The sequence below is a fragment of the Grammomys surdaster genome, unplaced genomic scaffold (genome assembly GCF_004785775.1).
Source record: "Grammomys surdaster isolate TR1022 unplaced genomic scaffold, NIH_TR_1.0 126178, whole genome shotgun sequence".
In the NCBI taxonomy this organism is placed as follows: Eukaryota; Metazoa; Chordata; class Mammalia; order Rodentia; family Muridae; genus Grammomys; species Grammomys surdaster.
In genome coordinates, this window is record NW_021620984.1 from 6710160 (window position 1) to 6728949 (window position 18790).

The 18790-nt window shown below is 47.3% G+C and overlaps 1 protein-coding gene across 1 annotated transcript in view; it reads left to right on the plus strand.

The window, feature by feature from the left end:
- The window catches only part of Wwc2 (WW and C2 domain containing 2), a 166222-nt gene extending 148026 nt beyond the window's left edge, over positions 1-18196 (plus strand). The window contains exons 19-23 of the mRNA XM_028757662.1: positions 981-1145; positions 2438-2530; positions 5427-5669; positions 15150-15277; positions 17890-18196. Coding sequence (XP_028613495.1) covers positions 981-1145; positions 2438-2530; positions 5427-5669; positions 15150-15277; positions 17890-17956 — 696 coding nt within the window. The 3' untranslated portion in view covers positions 17957-18196. The remainder of the gene's footprint in view (positions 1-980; positions 1146-2437; positions 2531-5426; positions 5670-15149; positions 15278-17889) is intronic.
- The last annotated feature ends 594 nt before the right edge of the window (positions 18197-18790 follow it).

Consider the following 18790-nt stretch of genomic DNA (forward strand, 5'->3'; position numbering starts at 1 on the left):
CTTCCTACAACAAGGCCACACCTCCTAATAGTAGCATGTCTCATGGGCCCAGCATATCCATACCAGCACACCTAGGGACCATGAGTATGAAACAGGTAACTTGACCCGTCGGGTGAGAAATAGATCAAGTGCCATCATCACCAGGGGGTTTTCCCAACAAGACTGTAATGCCCATGAATCCGTAAAGGGCATGGAGATAAACCACTCTAGAGAGATGGGTTTAGGGGACAGCATCTGATTTATTGCATGTGAACAACCACTTGCATAATGGAAACCTGTTGACTGACTGGTTAGCACATTACCTCAGATTGGATGCTGAGTGCTTGCTCACACCATGTGCACCATAGGCACCATGTGCATGCAGTGCCCACAGTGGCCAGAAGAGGGAGTCAGGTTCCCCTGGAACTAGAGTTGCAGACAGATGTGAGCTGCCATGTGGGGGCTGGAAATTGAACCTGGGGCCCTACAAAAGCAGCCAGTGCTCTTAATTGCTGAGCCATCTCTCCAGAAGGTATATTGAATTTTTTTTTTTTGTTTTTTTTTTTTTTGGTTTTTCAAGACAGGGTTTCTCTGTGTAGCCCTGGCTGTCCTGGAACTCACTCTGTAGACCAGGCTAGCCTCGAACTCTCGAACTCAGAAATCCGCCTGCCTCTGCCTCCCAAGTGCTGGGATTAAAGGCGTGCGCCACCACCGCCCGGCGTGGTATATTGAATTTTTAACCATTTTTTTTTTATCATTGTACCTTATTCTGACAAAGATCAGTTTAATGATAATAATGTCCAAGTAGGATTCTTTGAAGTAGAAAGCCGCCTCCCCGTTCTCCTTTCTGCAGTATGGTTCTCTGAAGGACAAGCCTTGCTCACAGCACTAGAGGAGTCTCTGCCTAACTTTAGATATGTTACTCACTCCTTAGAAGAATGGCACCCATATGAATATGCACCTGCCTCCTCCTCCTGATGAATCGCCAACTTTCATTGCAGGTTGATAAGGAGACAAATACCGAGGAAGCAGTTGACAGCAATATGGCAGTTCGCCCTAAAGACCGTAGTAGCCTGAGCTCTCGACAGCATCCATTTGTGAGAAACAGCGTGATAGTGCGCTCACAAACCTTCTCCCCAGGCGAGCGGAGTCAGTACATCTGCAGGGTAAGGGACAGTGCTGCTGCCGAGCAGCTGCTGTGATGCCACGCCCCCTTCTGCCTGTGATGAGGCGCCAGCAATGGCGGCATAGCCAGTGAGTGGCTGGTTAATAACCAGAGACTGTGCACAGGAGCTGCAAATCTGACTCATGACCAGGAACGCCACAGAGTGGGTGTAGAGTATCGTACCCTGGGGTTTCCTTGAGTTGGTTTGTTTTCCCAAACACTCAATGTCTTGCTGGCCCTAATGGAATTTTCTTGGCAAAGAAGTAGCTTAAGGATTTAGATGCTAAGAATTGTTGAACTTCTATGTTTAGAAACATAAAATAACTTAAGAAATGTATTTTGCATATTTCATATGCATTTCTAACCATGTTAATCTTGCTGAAGAGAAAATGTGAATTGGATTTTACAACAAAAATTATGTTCTAAGACCTCCAGTCTCCAAACTAAACTCAGTCCTGTGAAGAAAATTACGAGATTTACATCAGTTTCCCAAGTTCTATTTCATGAATTATTTATGAATCACAGTAAATGGATTTAATATTACATACAATAAGAGAGAGAGAAACTTTTAAATTTCTGAACTTATTCAGGCACTAAACTACTTTTATTGAGCACCTTCCTAGAAACAAAAACTCCACCCTTCTGTTTTGCAGAACTTTTGTTCTCATCAATGAGCCAGACCATAACGCTGAAGATGCTGAGGTGCTGTGGGTGGTGGTGCCCATGCTGTTTCCTGTGTGCCACGGGAAACAGAAGAGCAGGATAAGGGGGTGGAGTGGGCAGGAGGGCTCTGGGCAGCCTTTGCTGATAAGGTGACCTTCCGTAGCGCCTGAGCCAGGAGAGGAGTAGGCATGCATATTCTGGGCAGCACAGGCTTGGCGCTGTCCTCTAGAGAAGCAAACCACCTGTGAGCAAAAGGACAGAACTCTTTCATCATTTAAAAAAACAACAACAAAAACAGTTACCTTCGCCTAACAGTCTTACCTGTGTTCAAAGGCAGCTCTTCAAATTATTTAAGAAAATTAAGTTCAGAAAACCAAAGAGTAGGGAAGAAATTTAAAGAGTTCCTTTAAAATCCAGCTCCTGGGCTAAGGATGCAGCTCCGTGGTTGATCAGTTCCCTAGCCTGTGTGAGGCCCTGGTTTGACCAGCACGGAAGAGAAGGGGAAGAAGTGGCTAGCTCACATGGCCTCTGGCTACCTGCCTTATCGGGTGAATGCCTTTGTTGTGACTGCCACCAGCTCTGTTGGTTATTCAATGATTAATTTCTTTCCCTTTTTTCTTTGGTCACCAGTTAAATCGCAGTGACAGTGACAGCTCAACCTTGGCCAAAAAATCCTTGTTTGTGAGAAACTCCACTGAGCGGCGCAGTTTGCGGGTCAAAAGGGTATGTATTCCCTGAGCCAGTTTTGAACACCATAAATTCCAGAACAGTTAGGTGTCGGCATTGCCAGCTCTCGGGCTCGACACTTGAAGCCCCTGCAGCTGCAGCTCTGAGTCACTTACCGAGCCAGGGGGATGCGTTTGGCCCTGGTTTGGAACCTGCATGGATGTCCAGGAACCAGGCAAAACACCTGCCGTCCACCTCCCTGAGGGAGCAGACATTCTGCAAAGGAGTAGCACAAGGTGCTTTGTAGAGTTTCTGGGGGAAGAAGGGAGTGTCTTTTTATGGCAAATTGTATAACTTGGATAAACAGTTCATTTTAGGATTAAAAGTTAATGTGGATAAGACAGTTTTTTCTTCTTTTTACGTCCCCTGTCTTCCAAAGCAGCCCTTACTTTTAGGGGATGGCAGCTTTGTGCCACTTTAACCAGAAGTGTGGAGGGGCTGAGTGGAGCTAGGTTCCTCGCAAGCTTAGCTAATATAACTCCTTTAGCTAGACAGAGGTGAATCCTGAAATGGTGCTTCAAGTTAGGGCTCTTAGCTAGTTTTAGGGAAGGCAGACACGGTTCTGGTAAACTGAGAAGGTGACATTTTGATTTAGGAATCCCTTCATGAAAACTATGTAGAGGTCTCAGTGCACGCACAGCACAGGTTTACCTGCATGGCCGTCACAGTGAGTCGTGGAGTCAGAGAGGACCTCTGGCAGTGCTGTGCTGAGCTCTCCCCACATTGGCTCTCAAGCCAACCACGCCCAGCTCCTCCCAAGTTAGTGACAATGCAGCTACATTGAAAATGTTACAGGGAGTGTTCATGTGGTATAAAGCAAAGAGGCCTACAGGTCAGTGCTGCCCTTTCTCCTGTGCGAGCTCATTGTTGAGCACTGATTGCCGACACACCACTGCACACATGTCCTTAAGAGGCTCCATGCACTTTTGCTGATGTGTGTGTGTGTTTGCATGTATAACACATGTGCATACCACTGCATGTATGAAAGTTGGGAGACAACTTTTGGGAGTTGGTTCCTCTCTTCTGCCTTTCCGAGGCAAGGTCTCTCATTTCTGCTGCTTCAGCATACTGTAGCCTAGCTGGCCTGTGAGCTTCTAAGCAGTTCTTCAGTCTGTGTCTCCCAACTTATTGTATGAGTGAGGCACATGCTACCACACGCATACTTGGGTCATGTGTCCTGTGTGGTTAGCATGTTTACTCAAGAGCCATCACCCCAGCCTGGGAACGATTTCTGACCCTGAAAGGCAAGTCGTGTACTCAAAGCATTTGCATGCCTAGATGCTTCTTGCCATGCTGTTCATGTGTTAGAGAAGGCAGGGACTGAATCAAGGAAACCTAATAACCATGCTACAGAACCTAAATACTTAGTGATGAGAGGTATGTTGGGCAAAAAGAGGGCACAGAAGACAAGGCTAGTCCAAGCTGGGCGGTGGCGCCAGCCTTTTATGTGGCACTCTTCCTGGGGAGATGAGAGTACACGTCTACTCATCCCTGACAGCTAACCGACAGACCAAGTGTGAATATCAGCACAGTCCAGCTCTTTAACCTTGGAGAGAATGGCTTCAGAACAGGGCTCATCAATATTCTTAGGTACATGGGAAGCTGACTAGTGAGGTCCTAAGTTCTGAGACAGAATACAAAGTGAGTCTGAGGCCAGCTTGGGAATGTGGTAAGTCTGCCGTGAAATCACAAGAAGGCTGGGGCGCAGCACACTGATAGAATGCTTAGACTTAGAAGGTCCCAAGTTCAGTTCCCAGAACCATTAAAGGAAAAATAAGTATTTCTATTTGGGTGGGGTCTCAGTATAAGTGAGTCAGAGAAAGGCCCCTCATTTGCATCTGTTCCGACCGCCATGGTGTTACTCTGGATCTCCCAGCTAGCGCACTTATACCCACTCTTAGCCATCCCATACCTTCTGTCCCCCTGTTGTGAATTCAGGCAAAAAATCCTCTCCTCACAGTCCTGCTCATGTTATCTTAAATTCTTTTCCTCAAGTAGGTCTGCCTCACCCTTGGGTCCTCTGTCTCTCTGCCAGCTCCTTATGGTGGGTAGGACAGGAAGGCACAGCTCACTGCTGCACGCAGCCTCCTGCTGCAGCCTTCCCTGATCTTCTGTCTATAATAAACCCGCCTGCAGACATTTACTCCTGCCGACCTTATTCCTGATAAACCGGCAGGTGGGCCCCGGGGGAGACCGAAGTGGAAGTAGATGGTACACAATGGGCAGGAGCTGGAATGTAAACATCTGGACTGCAAGACAGACTCACGATCCAGTGCTCACTGCCGGTCCTCACAGCCCTCACAGCTGTGGCCGCAGAGGACCGAGCTTCAAGACTTTGTGTTCTGAAATGGAGGGCGTATATGTTTTGTAATGTTTTTTATTCAGCATGGGTTGTGGTAACCACTTAAAATTGTTTGTTTATTTATTTATTGATTGATTGATTGATTTGGGCAGGGGGCACTTTATGCATAGTTGGTTAGGGAACAGCTTTGAGAAGCTGATTCTCTCCACCCACGGTGTGGGTCCCATGGACTCGGGCTGTCAGGCTGAGCCATCTCACCAACCCACTTTTTAAAATCTCCATACTTTAAAATGATACAACTTTATTTTATACTCAGCGACCAGTTTGTGTCAGGCTGGCTTGAAACCAGCTCTGCTGTTCTCACAGAATCCCAGGCTGGTGGAGCCTCCTTTTCTGGCTTTCTGCAGTGTCCCCAGAAGGAGGCAGAAGTGTACAGATCTCAGGGCACCTTTGACAAGCTTCTGCTTAGAGGTGATTCTTTTCCCACTGCCCTGGCTTTGGCCAAAGCAAGCCATGTGTCCAGTTTTGCCTCCTGTCATGTGCAGGAAGGGCAGAGATAATAACAGGGGTCTCGGTTGTCTCCCTCTGCAGGCGGTCTGCCAGCCCACCCTCAGGAGGACTGCTCAGGAATGCCCTGTGCGCACATCTCTAGACCTGGAGCTGGACCTGCAGGCCTCGCTGACCCGCCAGAGTCGTCTCAACGATGAGCTGCAGGCTCTGAGAGGCTTACGGCAGAAGCTGGAGGAGCTGAAAGCTCAGGGACAGACTGACCTTCCCCCAGGCGTGCTGGAGGACGAAAGATTCCAGAAACTTCTGAAGCAAGCGGAGAAGCAGGTACGGAGAGCTCTGGGTCCCCCAACTGGGTGGGACTAGTGCACCTGCATCCTTGGTGTAGGTGGCACCTTGGAGGAGGGTCCCAACTTAGCCATCTTCCCGTCCTTTTACTAGGACTTGGGGCATGGCCACCCTACCATTGTAGTGTCTGCTGTGGTAATGGATGTGCCATCAAGCTACAGACAATAGCACCCAGCCCCCAGGTGGCTCTTCCACACTTCCTTGTGTTTCAGCCAGTGGTACCTAGTATTTAAGTTTCAGCACTTTGTATAAAGACATTGCTAATTTTAATGTTTCTAATTTTCACTTTCCTGGCTTAAAGAAGATTACATTTCACATCATGGTATGTGTTTGCCTTTCGCCCAAAAACATGTATAGAAAATAAGATTGAGTCACTGAATAAACAAGTAATTGGGGGTTCTGTTTGGGTTTGGGGAGTTGTTTGTTTGTTTGTTTGTTTGTGGCATCTCAGTATATAGCCCTGGCTGGTCTAGAACTTGCTGTGTAGAACAAACTATTCTCAAAGAAATTCCCCTGCCTCTGTCTCCAGAGCACTAGGTTTAAAGGCAAGTGCTATCACACACAGATTATATTGTTAGGGGTTTTATGGTTTTGTTTGAGGAATTTTGTTTTTTTGTTTTTGAGAAAGCTTCTCACTGAAGAGCTCAGGCTGACCTTTAAGAATACTTTCACTCTCAGCCCCTGGGAGGCAGAGGCAGGGGCATCTATGTAAGTTCAACATCAGCCTGGTTTACATAGTGAGCTCCAGGACAGCCAGGGCTACATAATGAGGCCCTGTCTCAAAACAGAAAAGAGAACATGTAATCACCTGCCTCAGCCTCCCAAGTGCTAGGATTATAGATATGTACCATCCTACCTAGCAAAAATCAAATCATTTAAAGTGATTGTTTCTAATATATAACCTAAATATTACTGAATCTGCCTAAGTATTATATTGACTTATTCTCCGGATTAGGATTTATATTTTTGCTTAGCAATCTGTGTTCATTTCTACATGTAATCTTCAAGTAGAGCTTTTCACACAGTTGATATGTTACAAGTGCTTAAACATGATTTTCTTTTAAGGTAGTCCCTAGGATAGGAATCTGAAGTACAGACGATGCCTCCTTGATGGTTCTGATAGGAAAGGATCCTCCTTAACAAATGAGTACTTTGAACTGAAAGGCTTGGTCCCACCTGGTGGCAGTGTTGAGAAGTGACTGGACCAGGAGAACTTTAAGATCCTCAGCAAAAGCCTTCATAGCTGAAGGAGCTGTTGGAAGGCGGAGGTCTAGTTGGGAGAGGCAGTCACTGGGGGGCCTTCGAAAGGCCTTTCTTCCAAATGACCGACCCTCCGAGCTCCACCACACACTCTCCTCCACAGTTACCTCTTGTTTCCATAGGTGGGTTCAGATGCAACAGAGCCCCTGGCCTGGAGAAAGCCAGCCTTTCTCCCCAGAAGATGCTCTCTCAGATGTTTTGCTATAGCAACAAAAAGCAGCTACAATATTAATGAGGACCAAGCAGTCCAGACAAATCTACCATTTACAGATTCATTGGATGCCTTAAGTACTATATGCTCACAATTTCAACAAACGTCTAGGAAAACAGAAGAACTAATTAAGAAAGGAGGTTGAAAGGTCCTCTATCTCTTAACAAAATGACCTCAGAATCTTAAAATTACCCATAAAGAGATATCAAGTCTATATATAAGTTCCACCAAAATTTTAAAGAACAAACTGTCTCCATTTCTTTTTTTTTTTTTTCTTTCTGTCTCCATTTCTTATGCTCAGAGAGAATACACCACACTTCAATCTATGCAGCTAAGTCCCTGATTCTAAAAGCAGGAGATATTATCAGAAAGGAGAAGAGCCACAGGCTGATGTCACTGTGACAGCAAATGCAGAGCTCCTAACTAAAACCCAGGAAACAGAAGCTAATGCCATATTTTTTAAAAACACATTTTTGTTTTCTATATTGGAAGAATATATTTCTATATTCTGTTTCTATATTGAGCTGTGGAAAGATTTTTAATATTAAATTTTTTATTTGTATTCACACTTAACAAACTTTAGAGGGAAGCTATTAGGCAACTTGATAGGTATACACAAATACTGATAAAAGACAGTAGACATTAATATTTAAAACTCTCATGATACCCCTTCACCTGATGAAAAATAACAGAAACAGACGTAATCCTAAACAAGACAAATACAAAATCATTTCTTTAAAATCAGCTGAGTGTTGTAGCCCACACCTTTAATCCCAGCACTTCAGAGGCAGAGGCAGAGGAAGATGCATCTCTGTGATGTGGAGGCCAGCTTGGTCTCCAGAGTAGCTCCAGGCCAGCCAGGGCTAGAGAATGAGTCCCTGTCTCAGAAAACAAACAAAACAGCAGAATAACAACAGCCAAAGTAAACTGTGTTAGTCGCTGTTCAGTTGCAGTGAAGGGACATTTCAGAGGCGCAGTCCATTATCGTCATGACAAGGAGCATGGCAGCACACAGGCAGAGACTTCTGAAACCTCAAAGCCCACCCCCAGTAACAACTTCCTCCAACAAAGCCACACCTCCTAATCCTTCTAATCCTTTTACACAGATCCACTCCCTGGTGACTAAGGATTCAACTATATGAGCCTGTGGGTGTCGTTCAAACCAGCACACAGACGCTCAGCACTCTCCAACATTGTATTAACAGCTGTAGTCAGCACCCTAAGAGCAAAATGACAGAAAAGAAAGAAAGCTGTTGTTGGCAGGTGGCACAGATGCCTAAATTAAAAAAAAAAAAGACTCTGAGTGGGATTGCTTACAGGTAGTTAGCAAGATGATTAAGTACCGAGTGGAGCCCGCCCGACTTCTCCATGTCAGCTACGTTGTGTAGCCATGGCCGACATAACAGAGGACACCTTAAAGGAGGAAGGTCACATTTTTGTCTCATGGCTCAGAGGGTTCAGGCAGTGGTTGCATGGTGCCTGCACGTAGGCAGCGGCTCCTGTTTGTGGGAGCAGGGGATGGGTGGGGGAGGCTCTTCTCATGACAGACAGGAAGCAGAGAGCTAGGGTAGGGCCAAGGTCTGACCTTCCAGGCTCCCTCCTTGACCCCACTCCTCCATGTAAGCTGCACAACCCTAAACTTGGGCATGTGAGCCCTGGTGGAAGCTTGGTATTTAACCTTAAAATGTTTATGTGCCAGCCAGAAAACACTGCCAAACTTAAGTATTGACATTTATAACATTATCACTGAATAGTATCAAGTAGTCAATTTGGTATGCATTGTAGGTAAAATTACAAACTTTCTGGTGATAAGTATAAATGCACCTACAGAACTATATACTACACTCAAATAAAACAGGGTTCAAGTTGCCTTTCTCTAAAGGGCCAGTTAGTTCAACTTTGGGGCCTTCATGTCATCTAAGTTACCGTTACAGGGCTATTTTATCACAAAGAATTGTAAGGAAGGGCTGGAGAGGTGCTCAGAGGTGAGGAGTGCTTCCTGCTCTTCAAGAGGACAGAGTTCAGTTCCCAGCACCCATGTAGGCTGCTTACAACTCCCTGTGACCAGGCTGGGGGTGGGGCAAATCCTGTTACTCACATGCATGTGCCAACAGACATATACATATACATAACTAAAATTTAAAATAATATAAAAATTGTAGATGCATGACTATGGCAGTATTCCAGCAGAGCTTCACTTAAAAAATACATAGCAGACCATAATTTATCAATCAGTAATACAGAAGAGTTACTAGTTCACAAGGGATTGTCTTCCTAAAATGTACCATACAATCTATTTGCAGACAAAATGCCTATTTACTTTTTTATGGATGTTGAAGAAGGGATGGGATCCACCCTGTAGTAGTTGGGATTTATTAAGATAGTCAAGAGTAGTTCAACAGTGTGGAATTCGGAAGAAGCAAGAGACAGGTATTAAGTCAGCGGTTCTCAACCTTCCAGATGCTGTGACCCTTAAACAGTCCCTCATAAAACTGCTTTTGTTGTGACTTTATAACTGTAATTTTAATACTGTTTTGTCATAATGTAAACATCTGTGTTTAACGATGGCCGTGACCCACAGATTGAGAATCACTCTATTAAACAGAGCCCAGGAACAGGCACACTTGTGTGAAGAGCAGGGCTGCGCGGTGCAGGAGACATGTCAGTCAGAGGACAGAGGGCGGGAATGGGGATGTAGCTGAACGGCAGAGCATTTTATGGTGTCCATGAGGGGCTGAGTTCTATTCCTGCACCAGGAAAGCGGCACGGTGGCATTCTGTCTCTGCTCCACATGTGCTGTTTTGATAAGAATGGCTTCCACTTATTAAACTCTACTACGAGAATTCTTATCATCAGGGAGTGGCACTGTTGTGGAGGGTCAGGAGGCGTGGCCTTGGAGAAGGTGTGTCACTGGGGATGGGCTTTGAGGGTTCGTCTGAGATGGGTTTGTGGATGCTGTAGGTGCTTTTGTTCTTATCGCTGGCTTTCCCCTGTCTATGGATTAAGCTATAGCTCTGAACGACTTCTCCGGCACAGTGCCTCTTGCCACAGTGCTCCCAGCCGTGATGACAATGGACTAAGCCTCTGAAACTGTATGCCAGCCCCCCAGCTACATGCTTTATCTAGTAACGGTTATGCTGGTCATGGCGTCTCTTGATAGCAATACAACAGCGACTAAGACAGCAGCATGTAAGAATAAGCTCCAGGTAGAGCGTGGACTTGAACATAGAAGGAAAGTTAGAACCTACACTGACGGGAGAAATAGGACCGCTTCCTCTCATGTGCTGATTGGGGTCACCCATAGGTGTCCTACCTCGCAGGAGCTAAGGCAGGGTAGGGTGACTCTTGAGAGTCTTGAAGGCCCAAGTGAAGTGGGACCCTGTGGACTTCTCTAAGGGGTGCTATTTGAAGGATGGTGTGACCTGATTGTGTATGTCTGGTGCCCAGAGTGGAAGGCTCCTGGCAAGCCCAAGATCAGCCATTATCCCACAAGACAGTTAGAGGGACTTTGGCAAATATAACTCGCATCTCTGGCTGGTTACAGAACGGGATGAAGGCTCCTTTTAAATGTTTGAGAGTCACAGTGCGCTATTTTCCGATGCTTACACATTGTGTTTCACTCTGGTTCTGTGGGGTTTCTCCTGCTGTTGGATTGCTCAAGATTTAGCAAGCATTGAGATGACTCATCTTCTCCTTCCACACCCATAACCCCCTGGGTTTGTCTATAGTCCAGTCCAGTCAGTGCTGGAAAAGGAGGAAATATAAAACCCAACAGCCAGTGCATTCAGAACCTTGAAGAGCTGTTCCTGTAAAAACTGAGTCTTGTAATGCAAAATGGTTGTTCTTGGTGCCTCAGCCTAGGTGTAGACTCCAGGGGTCTCATGCAGACCCTGTTCCTTTGCTTTTTCCATAATGTTCTATAAGTTCCCTCTCCTTGGTGACCATCTGTATAGGTTCCTTAAAGTTACCTGTCCCTTTGCAGTCTACTTTCTGTTCTGTTGCCCAACCCACTCTGAGACTCATGGAGTGAGTGCACCTCCACTCACTCCTGAGAGGATGAGAGAGGCAGACAGATGAGGAACTGATGCTCGGGGTCTGTGGTGTGAGCACCTGCAGTCCTCCCTGTGCTGGAGGAGGGGGGTGCTCTGCGACAAGCTCCAGGAATATCAGCTGTGAATGTTCCTGACATCCTTGTGTAAAGTGGCGTGCTGTCTGTGTCCCTCTGTTCTCATGAGCTGCCCTGAAATGGGGACCTTTGTTGCCAATCTCTCAAGATGTCACATTGGGGAAAGTAATGGTAGAGGAAGGGCACGAGTGGCCACTTAGCTTCCCAGGTAGGGTACCAGTGCCTGAGACTCCTTGTTTGTTTGAGTTTTCCCTGCATCACACCCTAGCCTATTATGCAGTGCCTAGAAATGTCAGGCAGACCTGCAAACATGAAATTAATATAACTCTATGATGAGTGATCTCTCTGAAAAGACTGTTACCTGCCATAACAATTCATATGATGTAGGAGGCAATTCCACTTACACCTCCTAATTAATAGCATTTTGTTATCTGTATCTCAAGTTTCTTTATAACTCTGGTATAGGAATACCCTCACGGATGAGCTCCCAGGACGTGCTCAGCACTGGTCACTGTACAGAATCTCCTTGAGTGTTGCAGGGCCTTGTAATTCGGTACAGTCACAACACAGCCCATAGCTCAGCATGGCTGAGGGTGGCTCCCTTGCCAGCAGTTAGCTACCGCTGTGTTGCATGTGTCTTACTCACAGAACAGGTCCCATGCATGCACCACACTCGGTGATCTTCTCGTATACAAGGCAGAGTCTGATCGCTAGAGCTCAGAACTACCTGGAAACCCTGGCGATCTTTCCTTTCCAGTTTAAATTCAAAAGCTCAAGGAGAGGCTGAAGATGTAGAGTGCTTGCTGCACTCCCAGTACTGCATAAAATGGGGCATGAAGATGCACACTCTAACCCCGGCACTGAGGAGTTGGAGGTAGAGGGGTCAGAAGTTCAAGGCCAGCCTGGGCTACATACATGAAACCCGGTCTCAATAAAACAGGAATCCTCAAGAGTCAGCACAACAATTGCAGCTCCATGGTGGAGCACTTGTCTAACCCAGGAAGGGCCCTGGCCCCATTCCGTTCTGAGGGGTGAGGAAATCAGAGATGTGGTGGACAAGGTCTCCTTTGCTTTCCTTACCAGGATCGACGCTTGAGACTTCTCTTCAGTACAATGATGTCCTCATTGGTAGAAGTGGACATAGATAACCGACCCTAAGGCATGTGCGCCCCGACTGGGCAGGTCCTGTACCCTGACACCCCTCAAAAGCCCCGCCCCTTAATGGTGTCACAAGGACAGTTAAATTGCAACTTGAGTTTTGGAGGAAGGGCTTCCTGTCAGAGCTGGTGCCAACCCTCCACACACTTTGTTACTGCTCCCTCTGCCTGTGACAGCTTTGCAGCAAGCAGCAATGCAGGACTCATACAACAGGGCCCATTTATACTATTTTAAAAATGGCTTGAGCCCCTGAGCACAGAGAGGTTTTGTGTTTATTGTTACCAGCTCTGCGGGTGGATAAACCACATGTATCCTGTACTTTTTCCCCTCATCTGAAATTTGTAAGAAATAGCTCTGACAAACCCGGACTGTGCAGCAATGGAGCTTTTGTTATGGCTGCAGAAGTAGACACTCACCACAGGTGACTCTTCTGGCCCCTCTTCTCCTTCACACCCTCTGGACAGTGTGCTCATAGACACAGCAGCCTGCACATGCGCACACAGACAGACACACATGCGTACACACATACACTCGAGCACGCGCGCGCACACACACACACACACATCCCTTTCATTTCCTCCATCCCCTGTGGTGCTGGGGATCTGTGACATTCTCCTCAGATCATCATAAAGTGCCTACCAATGACCCTGTCAATGGCCGTAAGAACTATGTGTCCTGGAGAAGCAGTCCTTAAGTCAGTGGCAAACGCTGGATCTGCCTCCCCCATCAACTCTCAGGGGCATCCTCCATAACTCTCCTGATGGCAGCGGAAAGCCTCCTTTATAGCGTATAATAAACCAAATGTTAGTGCTCTCGGATTGTACTTCCCCCTTAGGAAGAAGCGAGAAGCCGAGGACTGTAAATTGAGACCGTTGTGTTCCCTGTTTTATCAGGCCCCTTAATGCGGCTGTGAGTGAGTTACTGGGCCTTCTGCAGGCCAGGCTCCCATCATGTAAAGGGAAGGCTAGTCACTCTTTCTGGAGTCTGAAGCATAGAGAGTGGCCAGTTGTCCTGAGCCAGAGGAGAGGCAGAGGCGGGCTGAGGAAGGACTCTGTTCTTTCTAAGAAGCAGAAATTTCTGTTTCTTCCTCAGGTTGTCTCTCTGTCAACATGCGAGAATACCTGGGTGCTAGAGGGTGGTGGGTTTTTTAAAAAGGAAAAGGAAAAGAAAGCCTTAAAGTGATACATACATATGCTAACACTTTTGAAAGTTAGGCTGCCCTGAAATAATGCCAAAGATGTTAATAATTAATACTGTTGTCCTGTTCTCTAAAGTCCCCGGTGCTCACATTGTGGGGAGAGCAGAAACTAAGCAAGTTCCATAATGGCTGTTGAGGAAGGGCACGCAGACCAGGACCTTGAGGAGACTCCATGAGGAGGGGAAGGTGGCCGGGAGTCCAGACTGAGCTCTCCGGCTGCAGGGACAGTGGGCAGTGTGTTTGTCACCTAGAGTGAAAAGAGCACTTCTTAATTTTTATACATATTACACTCTCTGCCCTTTTCTCCTGTTTTTCTCATTAGTTGAACTTCATCTGTTTTGTTCACAGCTCTGCCCTGCCTTCTGTTAGACTGCAGCCTGCAGGAAATGCTAACAGGAGACAGGAGATTGAGTGAGGTGTTGGCTCAGGTGCAGAATTGTTTAGGTAGATTGGCTCATTTAAACTCCAAATAGACCTTTGAAGTGCTTATAAAGACAGCCGGCCCAGGGCTAGCCAGGCCCCTTGCCCAGACTCTGAGCTAGGAAATGAGCAATCGGGAATTTGAAGTCAGACAGTATTGCCCCAGAGTCTGTCCTCTTCATCTCTGATGTAGACTCTTCTTACTGAAGGCCAGCAATATGTATTTGCTGATTAGGTCACCAAATGAACATGATGTGGAAGCAGTCATTATTGAGTAACATTACTGGTCCATTTGTAGTGTGTGTGTGTGTGTGTGTGTGTGTGTGTGTGTGTGTGTGTGTGTGTATTACCAGCAGTAACACAGAAAATGAATTTTAGTAAAGTGTTAGTCGGCGGTGAGAACTTGGTTCCAGAAGGCTCTTAAGGGGAGGGTGGACACTGAGAATATTCCTGTGTAAGGGTCTTTGAGCTCTACATGTGTGTTATTGCTTAGTAGGTTGGTTGTACACTAGTGACACTTTTTAACTGGCTAACATGGGGACACAAGAGGAAGATAGAAAGAGTTGGCAACTGTATTTACCAAAAGGTTACCAGTTCAATTTCTTAAAAAGAGTGCTAGTAGTTTTCAGATTTATGGTTTTTTTTTTTTAAAGATTTATTTATTTATTACATATGAATACACTGTAGCTGTCTTCAGGCACACCAGAAGAGGGCATCAGATCTCATTACAGATGGTTGTGAGCCACCATGTGGTTGCTGGGATTTGAACTCAGGACCACTGGAAGTGCAGTCAGTGCTCTTAACCACTGAGCCATCTCTCCAGCCCCTCAGATTTATGTTTTGTTGTTTGGGTTTTGTTGTTGCTACTTTGGTTTGGTTTTTTGGTTTTGAGAGTTCTTAGGTTTTCCAGATGTGATTAAAATGAACTCACCCTGGATCAGGCGGTGCCTCCTCCCTTTGGCATGAGCTGAGTGTGTGGGTGTTGTCTCTGCTGCCCAGCAGAAGACACCCTTGACTGCCTAGCGTGGCCTCCCAGCTTAGATTTGTGGCGTCTCTTCAAGTTTCAATTTGTATTTCCTTTGCCAGGCTGAACAGACTAAAGAAGAACAGAAGCAAGACTTGACTGCAGAGAGGTTGATGAGGCAGGCCTCCAAGGATGTGTGCCGGCTACGGGAGCAGAACCAGAAGGAGCCTCGGCAGGTGCAGTCCTTCAGGTAAATGGCTTCACAAGACTGCTACATGGTGTCCCCTCATGAGCTCCATCCTGAGGTGACACCCACTGGGAGGTTCCAGGCATAATAGAGTCGTTTTCCTCAGAACTTATCATCGTGAGCACATCTCATTGAGAAAGCTTGTTCCCAGATTTAGAAAGGTACACAAACATCACAGGTCTTTGGGGGTTTTGTTCACCCATTTTCTGAACATTCCTTGGGCACCCTTCTTCTCTTTCCCCACACATACACCTTGTCCCCTACAGTACAGCAAGAGAACGCACACACACTTCCTACTCCTAAAGAGGGCCTCCCGTCTGAAAAGACAGTTCTCAGCCACCACAGTGCTGTGTGGAGCCCTTATGGGCTAAGCAGGAATTCCGAGAGCATATAGAAGAATCTCAGTCTGTGTGGCCTGCATTGCAGGCACCAGGTCAGCACAGAGGAGGGCATCATTGGAGTACACCGTGGAAGGCGTCCATTGGGTCTCGAGGCACTGGCTGTGATGGGTGTGAGCCACCCAACACGGCTGTATGTAACAGCTGCTCCAGGCAAGCTTGTCAGGTAGAGCAGGACTCAGACCCCACACCAAAGGATTTCAGTTGTGGCTCTGGGTACTGAGGGAGCCAGGCCTCTGAGTAGACAGCCTGTGGGAGCGGGTATTCAGGGCACAGTGGAAAATGAGACTGAAGTGGAGAACCGAGGAGAGGAGGTGAGTCACAGTGAGGACTTCCTGCATCCGGCCTGGGTTAACTGTGCTGTGAGACAGCCCGTGGACAGTCAGCAATCAAACCAGAAAGCAGGGTTAAAGTGGGAAGTTATCACAGAGATAAAAAGGCAGAGCCTGCAGGTGCAGTGTGGTGGCTCCCACAGGGAGCAAGGGACACTCCGGGGTCAGACCAGTGTGGTGCTAGAGCTGAGGACTGGCAAGGACAGACTGTTGGACACTGAAACAGAACAGAAAGAGAATTAACATGTCCCCAGATTGTGACACACAGGCCTTCAGAGATCATGTCAGATGATGGCCAAGTGGTAGGAGGGTCACAGGAAAAGGTTCACCTTAGTTCTGGCTTAGGTTTTCATAGAGAAGTCCTTAGAGAGCTTCTGAGTTAGGCCAACAAGACACAAGGTGCTTACAACCGAGCCCGATGACCTGAATTCAAACCTGGAACCCATATGGGAGAAAGAGAAAACTAATTCCCATAGGCTGTGCTCTGACCTCCACACATCCCTGCTCACCCGTACACATAAACACACACATACACACTCCCCCACGTGCACATGTGTGTGCACACATACATACATACATACATAAGTTGTGGAGAGAAGTCAGAAGAAAGGCTATGTGGAAGCAGGAAAGGGGGCTCATGGCAGCGGGGGAGAACTTTGAAGGTGGGCTCCCCTAAAGACGGGGCGAGGGGGACGAGTGCAGCAGCTCCAGTGCAGGCACAGGAAGTGGAGGTGTCGAAGGTCCTGTTTGTGAGGTAAAGGGCTTGGGTTTCCCTGCGCATTGAGCTAGACAGCCACTGGGGCACTTGCAGGAAGTGCCGCTCCTCAGTGCTTTAGCCACGGAGCACAGGAAGCAGTGTTGTCAGCTGTGGAAAATCTTACAACTTCCCCTTGTTAAAACCCAAAGAATGCAGAAGCATTCCTGTTCCCCATAAGAACCCACCTGTGCTGGTGTGGTGGCACACGCCTCTCATCCCAGCAGGATGAAGGTAGAAACTGGCAGAGCTTTCTTTTACAAAAAAGGAGAAAAACAAAGAAACCAACCCATTGTTATCACAAGGCAGGTGATGAGCAAGCTTGGTGGGGTGAGATAAGGCACACCACTCGGGAACCGTGTGGCACCTGTGACAGCCACAGGCGGGGCCCAGGCTCAGCCCTACACAGCCTCTTGTGTCCCTGGGTGTCATGTTGCTAAGGTGAGGCCAGCCAACAAGGATAACAAGGAATCCGTGCGATTCTAAGGCAGGCTTCAGCACGGCTTGTGGCCACCCAGACACTCATCATGACCACACTGTTTCTAACATCCTAGCTCATCCTTTAAGGAATGGAGCCGGGCATAAAGGGCGCCCTGTAACAAACTTCCTGTTAGCATGGATTCCACAGGGTCTCTGGGAATTTCAGGTCAGGGTATTGGCCCTTTTGAATCTTCTCCTACCCTGGCTTAGAAATACCCGATCGTAGCCTAAGATCTACCCCTGGTGGATTACAGACACTTTTCAGTTAAAACTTCTGAGGGGAACTTAAGTAGCTTTGTCTGTAGAGGATTTACAGCCAGAGGGGTTGTAATGTGCTACCAGCTTTAAGCCAAGGAAGACTCACTCAGCCTGGGGAGATGGTTCAGAAAGGGCCTTTGTTACCACACCTCACACCTGATGGTCTGAGTCCAACCTGCAGGGTATACCTGGAGGAAGGAGAGGACTGACTCTCTACTCCAACACCGTAGCATGTGCACCCCACACATACACTAACTGAAAAACAGCTATAAAAGGAAAATTTAATTTAAACTGAAGGCTCTTGTGATAGTGCCTGGGGTTGTGAAGACAGCCTTGGGCCTCTCAGAATTTCCAGGATCATATTTAAGTGGCCTTCTCCCTCTCTCCCTTCAGGGAGAAGATTGCCTACTTCACACGCGCGAAGATCAGCATCCCGTCCCTGCCGGCTGACGACGTGTGACCCTGTGGCTTAACCCTGCTTCTCAGCTCCTCACTTTCCAAGGGAGAGTCAAAGACTGAACAGTTATTTTTTGTTGTTGTTTTTTATCTTTTCATCGGGGGCGGGACTTGTATTTCCTGTAACATAACTGTCAACTCTTGAAGAGCTTCCGTTTCACACCAGTTTCATCAGGTTCATTTGTAAAGTACTTTGAATGTAACACTTACATGCTTTGAGAAGAAAAAAAATCACATGACAAAACTGGGGTAATCTGGTCCACAAGTGTTGTACAGTATGTATGTTACCACTGGGCTTCCCTGTAGGATGGAACACAGGGTGACACGTGCCCAGTGTGTGCCCGCTGAGCCGACTGCAGCAGGCAGCTGTCCTGCAGCCCCTGAAGCCGGTGCCACAGCATACCCCTGAGCTAGAGAGCCACACTCCATCCAAGCGAACTCGAGTGAGCATCTCTGAGCCCACCTGGAAGACCTGCCAGTTCCTCTCATCGCCCACGACTGACCACCTTGTTTCTGCAAAACCCTTTCTTTCTGCCCTCTTAAACACGTCTAGAGAAAAATCAGCGTATGAAAGCTAAGAGCAGGAGTAGGAGAAGCAGAGGTGCACTCCTGCTCTAGAGAGCAGCATCTGGGGCAGAGGAAAGGGGGTGGGGCAGGGGTGGGGGGCAGCTTTCAAAAACACTGAGGAGATCCAGCAAATGCTTGCCTGGCCACTGCTTCTATCACAGACTGAATCTGCAGGGCTTCTCGTCAGTGTCTAGCCTGCCAAGGAGACCATGGTGGCCCTGGCCTCTGATGACAGCTCAGGCAGTACAGAGGGACACACCCATATCCATTA